We start from the raw sequence: 16812 nt of genomic DNA on the forward strand, positions 1-16812 counted from the left end.
CACCATTATAATTCTTGATGCTTGAATCACACGTTACCAGATTAATCACATTTTTCTAAAAGTCACAAGTAATTATAAAAGTATATTGATTTATAAATTTTAGAGAAATTTAATTTCTCGTCCGGTACATATGAATTGGTAGCAGGGAAAGAGATTTAGAATGAGACTCCACCTAATACGAGGGAATGAAATCAGGTATAGTTTCTTGGAATCAAATTATTTGGACCAATTTGCCCCTGCAAAAATGATTCCCATTTCGTGTCCTTGACTATTTTTCTTTTGTAATTTAACTAATTTAATTTAAATTTCATTTCTATCCATCATTTTCATTTTTACCTAACTCATTTGAATATTTCTAAAATTGATAGTTAAGTTAAAACAGAACCAAAAAAAAACTAAATGAGTGAATTTTTTTTAAAAAATTCCAATAAGCATCATTAACTTGCACCAAATTCCTCGTTAATAAAGAAATCAATGAATCCTTGTGTTGGCATTATAGGACACGCAACTACGCTATCCACTCAAAATCTTCTCCTTTTATCCAACCTCAATTATATTCTTTTTTTCTTCTTATATAAAATACTACCTCCGGTGATTATATAAGATCTAGTTTGTAGTGCAAATTTTGCACTGCAAACTAGATCTACCAAACAAGGAACACTTTAAACCACAAAACTCTTCTGACTTAAGAAATGTGAGTGAGAATTATCCAGAGATTTTTTTTTTTTTTTACTTTTTCTTTTATGAGGAGTTTATGGTCACTTGAAAATATAATCGTAAATTTAGTTATGCACTCATGCTGAAAAACATTTATGATTAAGAAAGTTACTTTCAATTAGGTTTGACATTACTTAAATCTAACTTAATACTACTTCCAGTATTAATTATAAGAGCTAGTTGACTAATTTGAGGAGATTAAGAAAAGAAGTTAAGTTAGTTATTTGTAATAAATAAGTGTTGTCTGTTCTAAAATATTTTTGACTAATCAAGTGTATTAGCTAGAACTATCATTGTTAAAAAAACTATATTGAAAAAGAATATATAAATATAAGAGATAAAGTGGATTGGGATATTATATTTAAGACTAAAATAAAAGTCAAATAAGGTCTTATACTAAGGACCGGAGATAGTATATATGCATATATATCATGTATGCATGCTTAGAGAGAGAAGTTTAGATTCAACTAAACAAATGGGTCTATAAATAGATTTTCTTTATGTAACAAAAGATTAAAAATAAAAGAATAAAAGTAGGTCTAATTACATAAAGAGTAATTGGACATCCCGTGAGAATGACGGTGAGTATTCAGTTCCCACAAATTGACATGAAAACTTTGTTGACATGTAGCCTATAAATACTTATTTTTAATTAGATGGGTAAGTAATAATGATTCTAGATTAGTAGTTAAATTGAATTTGCAACCTCTAACTTATCAAAGAACATTCATATCACTAGAATACAAGATTATTGATAACTTATAAATACTTTTTTAAGTACTATTTGAGGATATGAAGCCTATCTTTATGTATTCAATTTACTTGATCTAGAAATCTTTTTAGTAGAGTATTTTTTTGGTTCTTATTATAATAATTTCTTTCATTTTCCCAAGCATTTATTATTTTCTTCTCCAAAGTCCTAATGCCCTTCATTGTTTGGACCGTCTCTTAACTTTATAATTTATATGGGTAAAATGGAGAATGATTAAAATGAAAAAAAATTTAATGAATTTCAAGACTAATATTGAAAACTCAGGTTAAAAAGAATGGATAATAATATTGAAAACTTGTTAAAATTTTGGACAAAAATTGAAGAACAAAATTAATTTAACTAAATTTTTAAATGCTCATCATGGGGTAGTTAATTAAGAACCGAAGAAAAAAGTATTATAACAAATAAAATGAGAATAATAATTGGTGTGTAAAAATATTTTTATAGATGCTATCTGAGATGTGAAATTGTTTGTCAATCTTCAAAAACTAATTCACCTAAATAAGTCAAAGAATAATTGGTGTCTAGAAATCTGGACACAGCATCAAATACGTCTAGGTTTTCATGTTGGAAAGAAGCATAAAAGCAGCGCAATCATAGTGATGCAGCTTAAGGCCAAAGCGCCAAAAGACAATATCAAACCCATTCAAATCTTTGTTTCTTAAAATAAAATCATAATCACAAATCGTAAAGCCAAAGTTGTTTTCCAATTCCATAATTAATTAATTCATTTAAATTTAAAATACGACGAGTAGTTTACCTTTTTCCCCAACTTTAAATATTCAAATTGCTTTGTCTTATTCTACGGTTAGATTCTTTCCTTACTTAATAATGCCGTACGCCATTTGATCAAAATGAGATATTTAAAAATAATGAATATAAATCAGACACTCAAGAAAAAAAAAGAAAGTACTCAGGAAAAAAATAAATTAGTAACTACAAATAGTGGCATATTAAAAAGTTGAATATAAAGAAAGGGTTTTTTTTTTTAAATCTATACATGTATTTATTTCCTTTTTAAAATTTTAAATGTATAGTAATAGTAATAATTCACTTATATCAAAGGAAATTGATATTTTTATCAATATAAATATATATGATATAAAAGCACTAATAATAATAAATTTTATTCTTCATGATTTATGAAATTTATAACTTCATTATTTTAACTCAAACTTTATATAAACACTCAGTTTTACTTTAATATTAAGCTTAATTCTTGCTTGTAATTCCCCAACATGCAAGGGTGGTTTGGTCATTTCGCAGAGCTTCATGCCAGCCCAGAACCTTGAAATGTTGCCAGCAATCCTCTCTGTTTCGCACTTTTTGAGTTCCATAACGCATACACAGTAGTCAAACTTCAAACCATAAAGCCAATCAAAAACCTCACTTTAAACCTCAATCACCTCCCACTTTCCTATCTCTCTCTCTCTCTCTCTCTCTCATCAACCCCTTCTTCTCCTTCACAATGCCTGCAAAACCCAGATCTTTATTTCTCACCTTCTTACTTCTTCTTCTTCTTCCTATCACAATTTCTTCTTCTTCTTCTTCTTCTTCTTATTCATCAATGCACGACCTTCTTCGCAGCTATGGCCTACCATCTGGGCTTTTCCCAGAAAGTGTAAAGTCCTACAATTTCGACGAAACGGGGCGTTTAGAAGTTCATCTGGATCGTCCATGCATGGCCAAATTTGAGAACAGAGTGTTCTTTGAAAGTGTAGTGAGAGCCAATCTCAGCTTCGGACAGCTTAAGGGTTTGCAAGGTCTGTCACAGGAAGAACTTTTCTTATGGCTTCCTGTGAAGGATATTATCGTCAGTGATCCTTCTTCTGGTCTCATTCTCTTTGATATTGGCCTTGCTCATAAACAATTCTCTTTCTCCCTCTTTGAAGATCCCCCCATTTGCAGATCTCAAGGTACAAATCCTTCCTTCTCTCTGTTTATTTTGAACTTTTAAGCTACTTAGTAAGGTTTTCCTTTCTGGTTTTGCGTTGGACTTGAGCATTTTCCTGGCTGCCAAACACTAGCTAAGTTACTGGGTTACTTTTTCCTTCTCAGTGTTTGTTTTGAATTTTTAAGCCAGTGAGCTAAGTTCTGGGTTTTGGTTAGAGATTTTCATTCTCATCCCTGATTTTCCCTGGTTGCCAAACAGTGGCTAAGCTACTGGCTTACTTTTTCCTTCTCCGTGCTTCTTTTGAATTTTTAGGCTAGTGAGCTACGTTTTCAGTTCTGGGATTTTGGTTAGGCACTTTCCTTCTAATTTTCCTAGCTGCCAAACAGAGGCTAAGCTGTTACTTTCCTTTTGTTTGCTCTCATTCTGCAATTGCTCTGAATTATATTTCTGAAATTTTGTTCTTGAATGTGACATGCAGGAGGTATTTCCTTCGGAAGAAAGAGCATTGGATTTCAAGATCAGAGATGAAAGTTTGGCTGCTCATTTCAAAAGATTACTTGTTTTCTTCCTCTTTTTTCTGGTTTCTTTAATAATAATTTCATAGAGTAAAGTGGATATACACCTAATTAGAGTTGTGAGTGTTTACAGAAACAGTTTGAGAGGAAAGCAAAAATCTTCCTGCAATTTTGTTTGTTGTTTTTCAGCTCATCTTCAATGAATGTTACCTCCTTTTTACTCTGTTTTCTCCATTCTCTCTCTCTCTCTGTGTTTGTGTGTGTGTATATATATATGTATGTATAATATGATGGAAAAGAATGTACTGTTATGCATACTGCTATATATATATATATATATATTTATGATCTGATGGAATCTTATATTTTCTTACTATAAATTTCTGTCTCATTCAAAACTGATGTATACTACTATTCCTCTCAAATTCTAACTGAGATAAAAAATCAATCAAAACTCTTCAAATTTCATGAGAAACTAACTGAGATATCTATATAGCTCTAACAATATCAAGCATCAACTCCTGGGTTTCTTGTGCTGCAAGCCTTTCACCATTCTTCCCCTGAAAGATCATCTGACATAAATCAGTTTCTGATATATACATATATATATTTATATAGAGAGAGAGAGAGAGAGATGTGAAAATGAGAGTAATTAAGACCTGAATGGAGGTTGTGATGAGGAATGCTCCTTTTGTGGTGGTGACATTGGTGTCTAAGAGACCAATGCCAAAGGAATTCATGGCTTCAATCAGTTTCATGATTCTTCCTCTTTTCTTCTCGATGATGATCTTCATCCACAGCTTATTCACTTCAATTTCAGCCACTTTCACTTGTTCCTACACACCAAAATCACTGAATCATTTCACCAAAAAAGCAAATTGATTCAATGAACTTTCACATAATCAGATCTTGGAATTCTGCAGATTAATAACCTGAATCCCACATTTCTTCATCTCCTCCTCCTCTTCTTCTTCCTCCTCTGGTTCATCTCTTTTCTTTGTCTTCGGCTGATCTAAGGCTTTTGGCAGCTGAGAATTTGCCTTCGCCTCTATTTCTTGAAGTTCCTGAGTGAGACTCTCCACCTGGGTTTGCATTTTATTGATGTAAGTGATGGCATCATCAATTATGCAGGCTCTGGTCATCTGAAACAAAAAAAAGGAAAATCATCAGAATGAACCATCAGAAACTACACCCAGAAATGAAAAATTGTTACAGAGAAGAAAGAATTAGGGTTTTGGGTATTGCATTTGTGATGTTTGGGACTAAAGATCGCAGCATCAAGAGCCTACTACTGAGCTTCTCTCTCCTCTTCCTCTCAGTCCTGAGGTTCTTGGATTTGTATATTTTGACATCTCCATTTTCTTCTTCTTCATCTTCATTATTAATACTGTCACCATATTTTCTCTTCCTGATCATGCTTCTTCTGATGCTGCCTCCATTGTTGTTGTTATTATCATTAACATCACAGAAATCATCAAAAGTAACACAGAACCCATTCTCTTCTGCATAATCCATATATTTGCAGAAAATGGGTTTGAGCAGAAGGCAAGGGAGGAGGGAAGAAGAAAGAAAACTTGTAAATTGAAGAATGATTGCGAGGTATATAAGTACTTCTCACAAAAGCATCATGTCAGAGAGAGAGAGAGAGAGAGAGAGAGAGACTGTGTGTGTTTGTTATGAGAGAGAGAGTCCAGAGTGGGCATTCTGGTGTGGTTGCAACATGCTGGAATCTTTCATAACAAAATCAACTTCTGTTATAAATATGGTTATTCTGTTATAAGATTTTTTTACCGTCCATATATTTCTTCTTATAGGTTATAGAAGGAAATTCTATTATGTTATAATCAAACTGTAAATACTTTTCTTAATGCAAATTCGAACTTTCATATCAATCAATCAATCAATTATATTCTTGAAAACTCGTAATACCCAGTTCGTTTTAAAAACAAATTGGGTATAACATTAAGACATCCGAATATATTTAATTGATGAGATTTGAATAATATTTTGATTAGGATTTATGTATATTGAATTAAATGAGGAGTATCATTATTAAATGGGATTTCAATTTGAGGGTCAAATGAAGGAATTAATAATTAATTTTGAGTTTGAATGATATCTTAATTAGGATTTGAATATATTGAATTAAATATGAATCATCATAATTAAATAGTATGTCCATTGGGGGCTTAGATAGAGAAATAAATAAATAATTTTAAATTTTTATATAGTCTTCTTAATTTTCAAATCTCTAATTCAAATCTTATTTGAATGAATAAAAAAATTACACTTCTATAAAAAGTGAATATAATTTTAATCTATCTTAGATAATACAATTTATTATCATTTAAAATTTAATCAAATATTTTAATCGATGCACGGGGAAAAAAATCTCTAGTTAGATGTTAGTACTTGTTTTTTTCCCTTGAGATTAGGTATTACTTTTTTCAGGTCTCTTTTATAAGTTCCAATTCCAATTGACTACTTTGTGTAAATTAAGAAAATTAATAAGAATTAGTTATCCTTTATTGAACTTCAAAATTACACTAAATAAAAGTCATTGGTTAGGGGAGTTTCAAAAATTTTGTGGTTAGTTAGTGACACTAGGTTTTAAAAAAAAATTAACACTTTAAACATGTGGGATGTGCTTGTAATAGGGATAGGAGAAAATATTAGGTTAAATTCCAAAATTACTTAAGTCCAATTGATGTGAGCTCCTTTAGTATAATTATTAAGGAGAATACAAGTTACAATATCAAGAAGCACACTTGTTGAAAAAATTTTAATTTTAACACTCCTAACCCAACAAAAATTAGTTTTAAGTCTAAATAACTTGAAAATACTCTAAGTCTACCCAAAAAATGAGACAAAGCTATTTGTAAAATAATAATACAGAGAAAATCAATCTTTTTGCAAGTATAAATAAACCATTTTTAATATAGACAATGGAATAAACAAACTTTTTTTTATATATACAAAAAAAAGAAATAAACTTCAGGGCCCAAAAAAAAAAAAGAGACAAACTTTATTCTGCATTTTTGGTTTGATTCCGTTTGAGTACTTTGGCAGTTGGTCTCGTGTTGACTGCAATAGTACAAATGTGTGAGGTTGTTAGAGAAGCAGAAAAGTCTCTCTCCTTTTTGATTTTTTATTTTCCATTTTTAAAACGTGAATAGATTCAGCTTATTATTACAGAGCCCAAAATAAATCAGATTATTTATAATCATACTTGTATTGATTATTTTAACTCATTTTTTCTTTTAAAATCACTAGCATGCATTGGGCTGAAATATTTGAAGCATTAAAAGAAAATATCAAATAGAGCTAATTGGGTTAGTCCATCACATATCGTACATAATGATTAAAAGTTTATAATCTCTTAATTTTGTATTTCTTATAAAAAAATAAATTTACATTATCCATATTTATTTAACATACCTCATTTTTATGCTTAAAAAGGAGAAAAATTCACATCCAAAAGTTAGGATGTGGTGCATAAATCCAAAGAAAAATGATAAAAAAAGAAATTAAAAATTACTAAATCTCAAATCAGGTTTAATAACAATACTTTATTTGGTGTTGACAATACTGAACTGAGAAATAACAACAAATTTTTGTTGATATTTTTTATTTGGTATTTAATAATTTTCAGCTTTTTCATTATTTTCTTAAATCCAAATGTCCTTTTTTTAAAGAAAAAAAGCATACCAAATGAAAAAAAAATTGTCTAGTACTTGAGAATTGGGCATAAAACCCCTCCTTCCCTCTGTTTATTTTTGAGTTTAAGTTCGATTGCGGCTTAATTCTGATCCAATCCGATTCAATTATGAAAATAAATTTTTAATCCAAATCTAAAAGTATGCAGGCAGAAATGTAATATTTTCACGTCCGTGGTCAGGACATAGGGATATGCAATGATTATGCGAATATATAAAGGCCAAGCAAAAGGAAGTAGGGAAAGGACATATATAGGGGACAACATATAGACGATGAAGATATGGCGTTTGATTTGGCAGAAGGGTACTGCCAGAGAAAAGGACATCCCTCCTATGAACTTCAGTTAAAATCTTGCCGGTTCTTTAAACATGGGTGGCTCGGATTTAGCAACCAATAAATATTTTTAATGCCACAAATTAAAAACCAAGTTTAAAAAAATTAAATGAATATTTTCAAGGTCATTGAAGTGGTCAAATTATTACAAGAGAGACAATAACTGAAAATTAAATGCATAATAGTGTTCATTGATTGGAATATTAATAGGAATAATTGCAATTATGACCCACCGAAAGGAATTAAATACAAAAAGGTCTCTTGAAATCATAAAATTATTCTGAAGTCTCAAAGAACCTTTTTGTAATAAATTTTATTTATTTAATTACCAAATTACTTTTTTTTTTTAACTTTCCCTTGACAACTGAAAGAGCAATGATTGACAACTTAGGGTGCAAGGATTGACAACTATAGCAGCTGGTTTGACAACACATTTTCTCAGTATATCACATCCTAAGTTGTCAAACCAACTGCTATAGTTGTCAATCCTTACACCCTAAGTTGTCAGTCACTGTTCTTTCAGTTGTCAATGCAAATTTTTTTTTTTAAAAAAGAAAGGTAATTTGATAATTAAACAAATAAAATTTATTGCAAAAAAATTCCCTGGGATTTCAGAATAATTTCATGATTTCAAAGAACCTTTTTGTATTTAACTTCTTTGGGTGAGACTTAATTGCAATTTTCCCATATTAATACCCTAATAATTTATATTGGGTGTATGCATAAAATCATACTGTCAAATATGATTATTTGAGGGGGGGGGGGAGATCACATTGGCAAAAAATCAAAAGGAAAAGGAGGAATAACATCCATTAGCAAACAAATACTTTAATAGGTTTTGATGATACTAAACTTACAAATAATAATGCATTTTTATAAAAATAATTTTATTTAGAATTTAGTAATTTTAGACTTTTTTTTTGTGTGCGGAATTCTCCCCTTAGAATAACGCATGCCTCTATTTATTATTATTATTATAGAAAGACATGCTTAGGAGCGTATAAAAAACGCGTGTTTTCACGCAATGGATCAGGGGCGTATAGAGACTGGATAAAATAAAATTGCAATCAGCTCAAACTTGGTCTTTGGGCTTTCATCTTTTCGCTTTGTTACTCAGGAGCTTTTCAAGGCTGACTCATACAAAGAATGGCTTAGGCCCAATCCCAAAAAGTTAACAAAATAATAAAAATATTTTTTTAAAATATTATATTAAAACGCAAGGTATAATTGTTAAGTCAAAAAATAAATTCTCAGTAAAAACATGGAAAATGATATTAGGATTATAATTAATATTTTCTAGAATTATAAATTCTCAATAATTATGTATTTTTTGCCATAATTGTGCATTATTTTTACGTCATGTTAATTGGAAAAAAATATAAAGGCAAGATTTTAGATAAAATGAGAAGAAAAATCTCTTAAAAAAAAGGCTTAAATAACGCAAATGTTTATTTAAATTATTAAATTTATCAAAGCCTTAATCAAGTCACATGATTTAAATAGATTTTAAAATTTTATGAAATAATTTTAATGTCTCTTTCATTAAAAACCTATAGAGATGAGGGTTTGTTTTTATAATGCTGCCTTGCATAAGAGATTTGAATAATAAAAACTTGTTATTTAGAGTTACACTTCCTGTCCTTATCTTTGGTTGAGCATATTCAGTAGTGATAAATAATAACTAATTTCCTCGTATTATATACTTTTTGAAAAATCTTCTGTCAAAGATTAAATGCTTGATTAAATGTTTAAGAAACCTAACTAAATGCAAGTATTTCCTTTCTTTTTTACTATAAGCATATTCTAATTAGCTTATTATAATTAAAAAATAGTAAAGTCATTAAATTTGTTTTGAAATAAAAAATTTTCAAATTTACCAATTTTAAAACAACGAATTATATCTTGAGAATTGAAAAAATAAATTGTAAACTTTAATAAGAATAACCATGAAAAATATAATTAATAAATTTTTTTTTGAGTGAGTTTAGACAAAACCCCATGGTAAAAACTAAAAAGTGGGAGGTACTTAGAATTTAAAATTTAAATTAATAAATGATAAAACCCTAGATGCCACAAAACCTCTCTAACCTCCGACCCCCTGCTATAGTGCTATTCGAAATTATCTGTTTCCCTTTCGCCTGCCTTTTCGTCTCTCAGGAGTGAACACAATGTCCTTCCTCCATCGCATTCTTCATCGCACCTTCTCTACCTCACTTCAATCCTCTGTCTCCATCAAGTCAATATCCGAAGACCTCTACAAGGAACGCGACCTCAAGCGCCTCGTCGACAAATTCAAGAAAGCATCCGAATATTCTCGTTTCCGCACCAAAAGTGGCATATACGAAGACACTGTTCGTCGCCTTGCCGTCGCCAAACGCTTCAAATGGGTCGAAGAGATCCTCGAAGAACAAAAGAAGTACAGTGACATCGAAAGAGAAGGCTTCTCGGCCCGTCTGATTACTCTGTATGGCAGTGCTGGTTTGTGTGAGAATGCACATAAGATGTTTGACGAATTGCCTGAAAGAAATTGTACGCGCACCGTGCTTTCTTTGAATGCTCTTTTGGCTGCGTATTTACACTCTAAAAAGTTTGATATGGTGGATTTCGTTTTTAAGAAGGTAACCTCGAAGCTGTCTATTGAACCCAATTTGGTGTCTTATAATACTGTTATTAAGGCGTACTGTGAGATGGGTAATCCTGATTGGGCTATTTCATTGCTTGAGGAGATGGGAAACAAGGGAATAGACCCGGATTTGATCACATACAATACGCTTCTTGATTGGTTGTATAGGAATGATCGTTTTCTAGATGGGGAGAAATTATGGAGTCAAATGAGTGAGAAAAATGTTGCTCCTAATATCAGGACCTACAATGCTAGGTTAAGGGGATTGGCTATGGAGAAGAAAACTAAAGATGCCGCTGAGTTGTTTGATAAAATGAAGAATGAGGCTATCAAGCCTGATATGTTTAGCTTCAATGCTTTGATTAAAGGTTTTGTTGACGCGGATGATTTGTGCGAAGCTAAAAAGTGGTACGCTGAGATATCACATTCTGAGCATGACCCTAACAAGATAACTTATGTGACTCTTCTTCCATTCTTATGTGAGAAGGGTGATTTGACAACTGCTTTTGAATTGTGCAAAGACATATTCAATATACGGTGTCTTGTTGACCCATCAATTCTGCAGCTTGTTGTGGATAGTTTGGTGAAGCAGTCTATGATTACAGAGGCAAAAGAGATTGTGCAACTTGGGGAAACGAATGGCTATCGTCGCTACAAGCTAAATTTGAAGGCAGATAAGTAAAGTGGCATGTGTTCTTTCTTATTGTGCCTAATTGTTTTTGTACTTTATCCTCTGTCATAATCTTAGCCATAACCTGTAAACGGTTTTGATGGGGCATTCTGAGCTCAAGTAATTGATTGCTTGAAAATGGGATATGCAGTTTACTTGTTTTTTTGTATGATCTTGTATGCCTAATTGCAATTTAGTTTCCCATTATCTCTAATTTGTAATTTGAACAAAAATGTACTTTTCATTGAATGTTAAAGGGGTTCAATTACATCCGGTGGTAGACTGAACAATATTGAATAATGAACGTTCTTAGAGAAGATAAACCAAACCTACCGGATTTGTCAACATAAGTTATTCAACTCTGCTTTTACAAGATTAGCATCTAAGAGGCATTGACTCAACACAGACAAGGAAATAACAGTTCAAGCTAATTAAATATTATGTTGATACGATGGTGGTTTGGTCAAGTGAAAGTGATTGGATATCCTGAAGCAATGGAAAAACCACGTTGAAAGAGTTAAACTCTCTTCGGTCCTGAAAATAGTTGAATTTGATGTGATAGTAATGGATTATTGGTAATCATACAAAAAACAGTTACTCCTCCGGTCCTTATTATAAGACCCAATTTGACTTTTTATTTGGTCCTAATTATAAGACCCAATTCATTTTCTCTCTTATATTTATGTATTTTTTTCTAAGATAATCCTTCTAATAATGATAGTTTTAGCCAATATATTTAATTAGTAAGGATATTTTAGGAATAACAACACTTATTTATTATAAATAACCAACTTAACTTACTTCCTTAATCTCTTCAAATAAGTCAATTGGGTCTTATAATTAAGACCGGAGGAGTACCTATTATGTTTATTTCTGGGAATGGCTTGATGAGGGAGAAATTGAAGTGCTTAAGATATATGGGTGACCCATTTGAACACATTATTGTAAATCATCAATCAAGAGATCATTATATCAATGCATATGGAATAAAATCTACAACATATCGTACTATCATATGGCATGAATAGTGCAACATATATTTTAAATGCTTTGTATTATTGGAGACATCCGGATTATGTATATATATACACTAGTTCTGGTGCTTAATATAAAAATTAGTTGGAGATTAATTTTAGTTTTACATATAAGATATTAATTTACCTTATCTCTTAAATTTGTAATTTATTCTCTAAAAGTCTAAAGTATTCTTTTTGTTTATACATGTCAAGGAGTTGCCATATAAGAATAGTTATGATGAAAAAAGTACTTTAGGAACATCAACATATATTTATTACAAATAATTAACTCAACTAATTTTTTTAATATACTCAAACTAGTTAAGTAATATTTACCTATTACCTAGTTTATATATGATATCATAATTCAAACTGATTTGTATATTGCATGGTGTGTTCTCTGCGTTTTGAACAGTCCAACTGCTTCATTGGGTAAGATGACTTACTAAACATGTGAAAGTGAATGAATCACTGGATTCTTTATCAAGAGAATGACTGAAGCTATAAAATTTCTGAACAGGGGGTTTTAAACTTTCTAAGTAGAGCTTGGTGATGTTCTCATGGTGAGAAACTAAATAAAATGGAAAAAATAATACTTCTCCTGTCCTAGATATAAGACTTTATATACTCCTCCGGTCCTAGATATAAGACCTTATATATACTAATATAAGGGTCTTATATCTAGAACCGGAGGAGTAAACTGATAATTTCATGCAGAAATGAATCTTTCGTGGTTTTCTTTTATTTCTGCATTTTTTTTGGGTGTTGTTTCCAGAAAAAAATTATTTCAATTTAGTTTTAACTTGATCTGGGAAAAAATGTTAAAATTAATTATAGCTCTCCATTTCTATGTATAATATTTTCAACCCCACAAAAAAATATTAAAATGAAACTATAAACCTCTCTCCCCAGACGGCAATCGTGCCATTTTTTAAGAGTATAATGAATATTTGCAATTTGGTCTACGAATTTTCTTCTCATTCTCGGAGCTCGATTACCTTATTATTATTATTTGTTTGCCAACAGTTTGATTACTTTAGTTTACTTTCATTTTGAATCAAGTCCTTCTACTTGTTTTTTTCTTTTTGGTAAATTTTTTATTGGATCCTTAAACTTGATGCCGTTAAATCTGTTAGTCCATGAGAGTTAACTCTGTTAAATAAGCATCAACATCGTTAATAATTTCCGCTAGCCACCTCTGAAACATCATCACCTCTTCCCCTCCACCAGAAGCCCAGCTTCTTGCAAACTCACTGGGATTCTCTTCAGCCATCCCCATGGTCACGATTTCCTTAGCCATGCAGTTCACCCCTGTCAGAATAAGATAAAAAAAAAAATGATGGTCTAGAAACTTGGAAGAGCTTAGAGTAAGGAATACACTTGAAGAATGATGAAATGAAAAGGCACCTCTGAACTCCATAGATGTAAGACGTACAAAGCAACACGGGATATGATTTTAATTCAATATATGTCATCAAAGTTTATTATCTCTAGGATGGTCACGTTGAGAAAGAAATTGAAACAACTATATATATGCGGAGGGTATATGAATGATAAATAACAAGTGAAGAATGGGCTACCCTGTTTCACTACCGAAAAACAAAGGCACTTCTCATATATTATTAAAATGTTGTTTGCACCGTATGAAATTTTGTTGCAAGCAAGGTTTAACAGCCTCATATTATTCATTATCATTCTCTTTTTTTTTTTCTTGCTATAACTCAGAATTTCTATAGGGTTAGGAACATTAAAATTAAAACCCTCCAAATAATTGCGCTTTCCGAGATTAAACTTGTATTCTCCTACTTACGTAAGTGAAACCGCTTACCATCTTAACCATCTTGCTAGTATTCATTATCATTCTTTATTTTTAGACGCATCCCAACAATCATTAACGTCAGCATCATAGTGACATCGTTGCCACTAGGGCCGTGCAAATACACTGTGGTCCAGTTCAACCGGAGCAAACTTGGTCCAGTCCTATCCATAAAAAATTGGCCTGAAGCAAGATTGGACTTGACTAATCCCATCAGTGGACTGGACTAGGGATTGACCCCTTAGATCATTTGGTCTGGTCCAGTCTGGCTTGCTTTTTTATTTGGAAAAATAGTAAATAAAGACCCCCCAATATGTGAAATTACGATTTGCGAGCCTCAATTTGAAAAATGGCAAATAAAGACCCGGTCCCATATTGCAAATATGAAATCTTGGTGAAATGTTCGAAATGCTTCTAAGCCAAGTTGTGGTTTGGTCTACTGAAGTTGTCATTCGCTAAAATGAATTTGTCATTTTTCATAGTCAACTTGTCATTTTGCATACCCTTAGCCAAGGTATGATTTGGTTTACTAAAATTGTCATTTGCTAAAGCGAATTTGTCATTTTCCATAGTCAACTTGTCACTTGCCCGAGGGGCATTTCAGACATTTTACCAAGATTTCATATTTGTAATATGGGACCGGGTCTTTATTTGCCATTTTTCAAGTTGAGAGTCCCAAATCATAATTTCATATATTGAGGCGTCTTTGTTTGCCATTTTCCCTTTTTATTTTTAATTTTTAAGTATTATTCATATAATTTTAATTTGTTTTAATTCTTTTATAGGAGTTTTTCTTTTGTCAATTCAAATAATAAAGATTTATCTATTAACTTCCTAAGTGATGAGCATATGTATATATTTTCTTCAATATATGATCTATATTGATTAGGATTAATAAATGAAACATGATTGAGAAATTGAAAGGGAGTAATCAAATTTGATGAAGTTTTGATAAAAACGTGCAAAATTTTATATAGTAAATTGTATTCTTACCTCCCATTGAAGAAAAAAACTTTAAAAAAAAAATTGAATTGAGGTCCTAGACTTCTTAGACTAGTCTAGGCAGTCTAGTAGACTAAATCCAGGCCAACCCGATTTAAGGTTGAGTATTGGATTGGATCAGACCTCCTGCTGTCTTTTTCAACCAGAGGTTTTTATTGGACCTGACTTCAACTTGATAACAAACCTGGTCTACTCTAGTTCATGCACACCCCTAATCATCACCATCTAGTGTAGTGGTGTTTCTTTCTTTTATATCAGCAAGAAGTGAGTCAGAATTCTCTCTACACAATTTATCTCATAGAGTGTTTCATTAAGGTACGAATAGCTCGGTATGAAAAGATCATCTAGTGTAGCTTCTTCAAGCTCGACATCAAATGCCTTCGACTTGACGTTAAAGCACTTGGAATGTATTTCTTCGCATAATGCATGACGCAACTCTCTATAATCTGGAGTGGCATGAGGGAAGGAGAGATGAGCGGTTGCTTAGATATGGCGTTATGGTGGAAGGACAAGATGTTTTTTTGGTCATTCTAAGGGAAATCATTAACAGTGTTAATGTTTATTTAGCAGCAAGGACTAACAAATCTGAAGGTAGGAAGTTAAAGGATTTAATAAAAAGTGAAAGAAAAAAAACAAAAGTATAAGGAGGACCTGCAAATTAATTTTCCCTTATCTATTTACAAACAAGTTCTAGAAAATCAAAAACTAAAAAGAGATTTAAATCAAACAAAATACAATTAAGACGCAAATGACAAACCCTAATTACAAAATAAACACTCAGACTTATTACATATTAACCACAAACTTAAGGGACTGTCAACTAAAAGATTAACTGTAAAAAAAAACATTTTATTTTTTCGGGCTATGTATAGGTATTTTTTTGTTAAAGACAATCTTATTAGAAACACTGTTAGGTATTAAATGTGGATGCCTTTCCCAATAGAGATTTGGACGTTGGTTCGTTTTATTATCAGAGCCTAACCCCTTCCATTGGTTTAAAAAAAGCATTTTAATATGTTTTTCCCAAACTTGCAAAAGTGTATAAATTCTAGTACCTTAAGAAGAGAAAGCCCAAGTTCAAAATTTTAAGGAAAAGTTAATATTTTGGTTTTATAAAATTATTTATAACTCAGTTCTTCAATTTATAACTTGATAGGACTCAGTTTCTAAACTTTTGACACAATTACGACTTAGTTTCTCACATTTTTATTCTTTTATATTACCATCCTTAAGATATTCTATGTGGTAAAAATTATTAATAACTTTTCTAAAATTATTTCCAACTCGGCTCCACATAAGATTATTTAATAAAATAAGAAAAAGGAAAGACTGGATCAAAGAAAAAGGAGACAAACATAGAGAAGCAAAGAACTTAAAAGAACTTTGTTCTCTGCTTCTCTTTGTCTGTCTCTTTCTTGGGATCCGTAAAAAATATAGTAACTGAAATACAAGGGATTGAAGAAGCCGTTATCTAAATCCTAATTAACTAAGTGTTAAAAACATGAATGAAATGAGGTTTGGCTTGATTATAGAAAAACGATATTAAAATCCTAATACTACTTTTTTGTCTTTTGTTTATAGAGAGGGGATGAAATGGAAATGGATTGGATCTAGTTAGGAAATGCAATCAATGAAATCTCGAGAATGGGATTTGGGCTATCCTAGTTTGTTAAATGATATTGGAGTTAATGGAATGCAATTTGGATTAATAAAATGTAAATGGCTCCTTCAGCTAGG

At 31.3% G+C, this 16812-nt stretch overlaps 3 protein-coding genes across 4 annotated transcripts; 2 read left to right on the forward strand and 1 right to left on the reverse strand.

Moving 5' to 3' along the window:
• Positions 1–2923: 2923 nt before the first annotated feature.
• On the forward strand, positions 2924–4137 carry LOC114748094 (uncharacterized). Of its 2 annotated transcripts, none has more exons than XM_028936445.1 (2): positions 2924–3405; positions 3862–4137. In XM_028936445.1, exons 1-2 carry the CDS (start codon positions 2958–2960, stop codon positions 3909–3911), a joined length of 498 nt encoding a protein of 165 aa, XP_028792278.1. In that variant the 5' UTR covers positions 2924–2957; the 3' UTR covers positions 3912–4137. The 2 variants fall into 2 exon arrangements, with proteins under 2 accessions (XP_028792278.1, XP_028792279.1); XM_028936446.1 differs by having other exon boundaries at positions 3865–4137.
• Positions 4138–4386: 249 nt separating this feature from the next.
• On the reverse strand, positions 4387–5413 carry LOC114748105 (transcription factor DYT1-like). Its single transcript, XM_028936461.1, has 4 exons — positions 5162–5413; positions 4831–5040; positions 4558–4734; positions 4387–4458 (listed from the first exon to the last, which is right to left on the reverse strand). The coding sequence occupies exons 1-4, from the start codon at positions 5411–5413 to the stop codon at positions 4387–4389; spliced, it is 711 nt and encodes a 236-aa protein (XP_028792294.1).
• A 4636-nt stretch (positions 5414–10049) lies between these two features.
• Positions 10050–11509, forward strand: LOC114748108 (pentatricopeptide repeat-containing protein At3g13160, mitochondrial-like). Its single transcript, XM_028936463.1, has one exon. It carries the CDS (start codon positions 10117–10119, stop codon positions 11251–11253), a length of 1137 nt encoding a protein of 378 aa, XP_028792296.1. The 5' UTR covers positions 10050–10116; the 3' UTR covers positions 11254–11509.
• Positions 11510–16812: the final 5303 nt, after the last annotated feature.

Source organism: Neltuma alba, unplaced genomic scaffold (genome assembly GCF_004799145.2).
Source record: "Neltuma alba isolate B1F8T4 unplaced genomic scaffold, ASM479914v2 tig00005608_pilon, whole genome shotgun sequence".
Taxonomy (NCBI): domain Eukaryota; kingdom Viridiplantae; phylum Streptophyta; class Magnoliopsida; order Fabales; family Fabaceae; genus Neltuma; species Neltuma alba.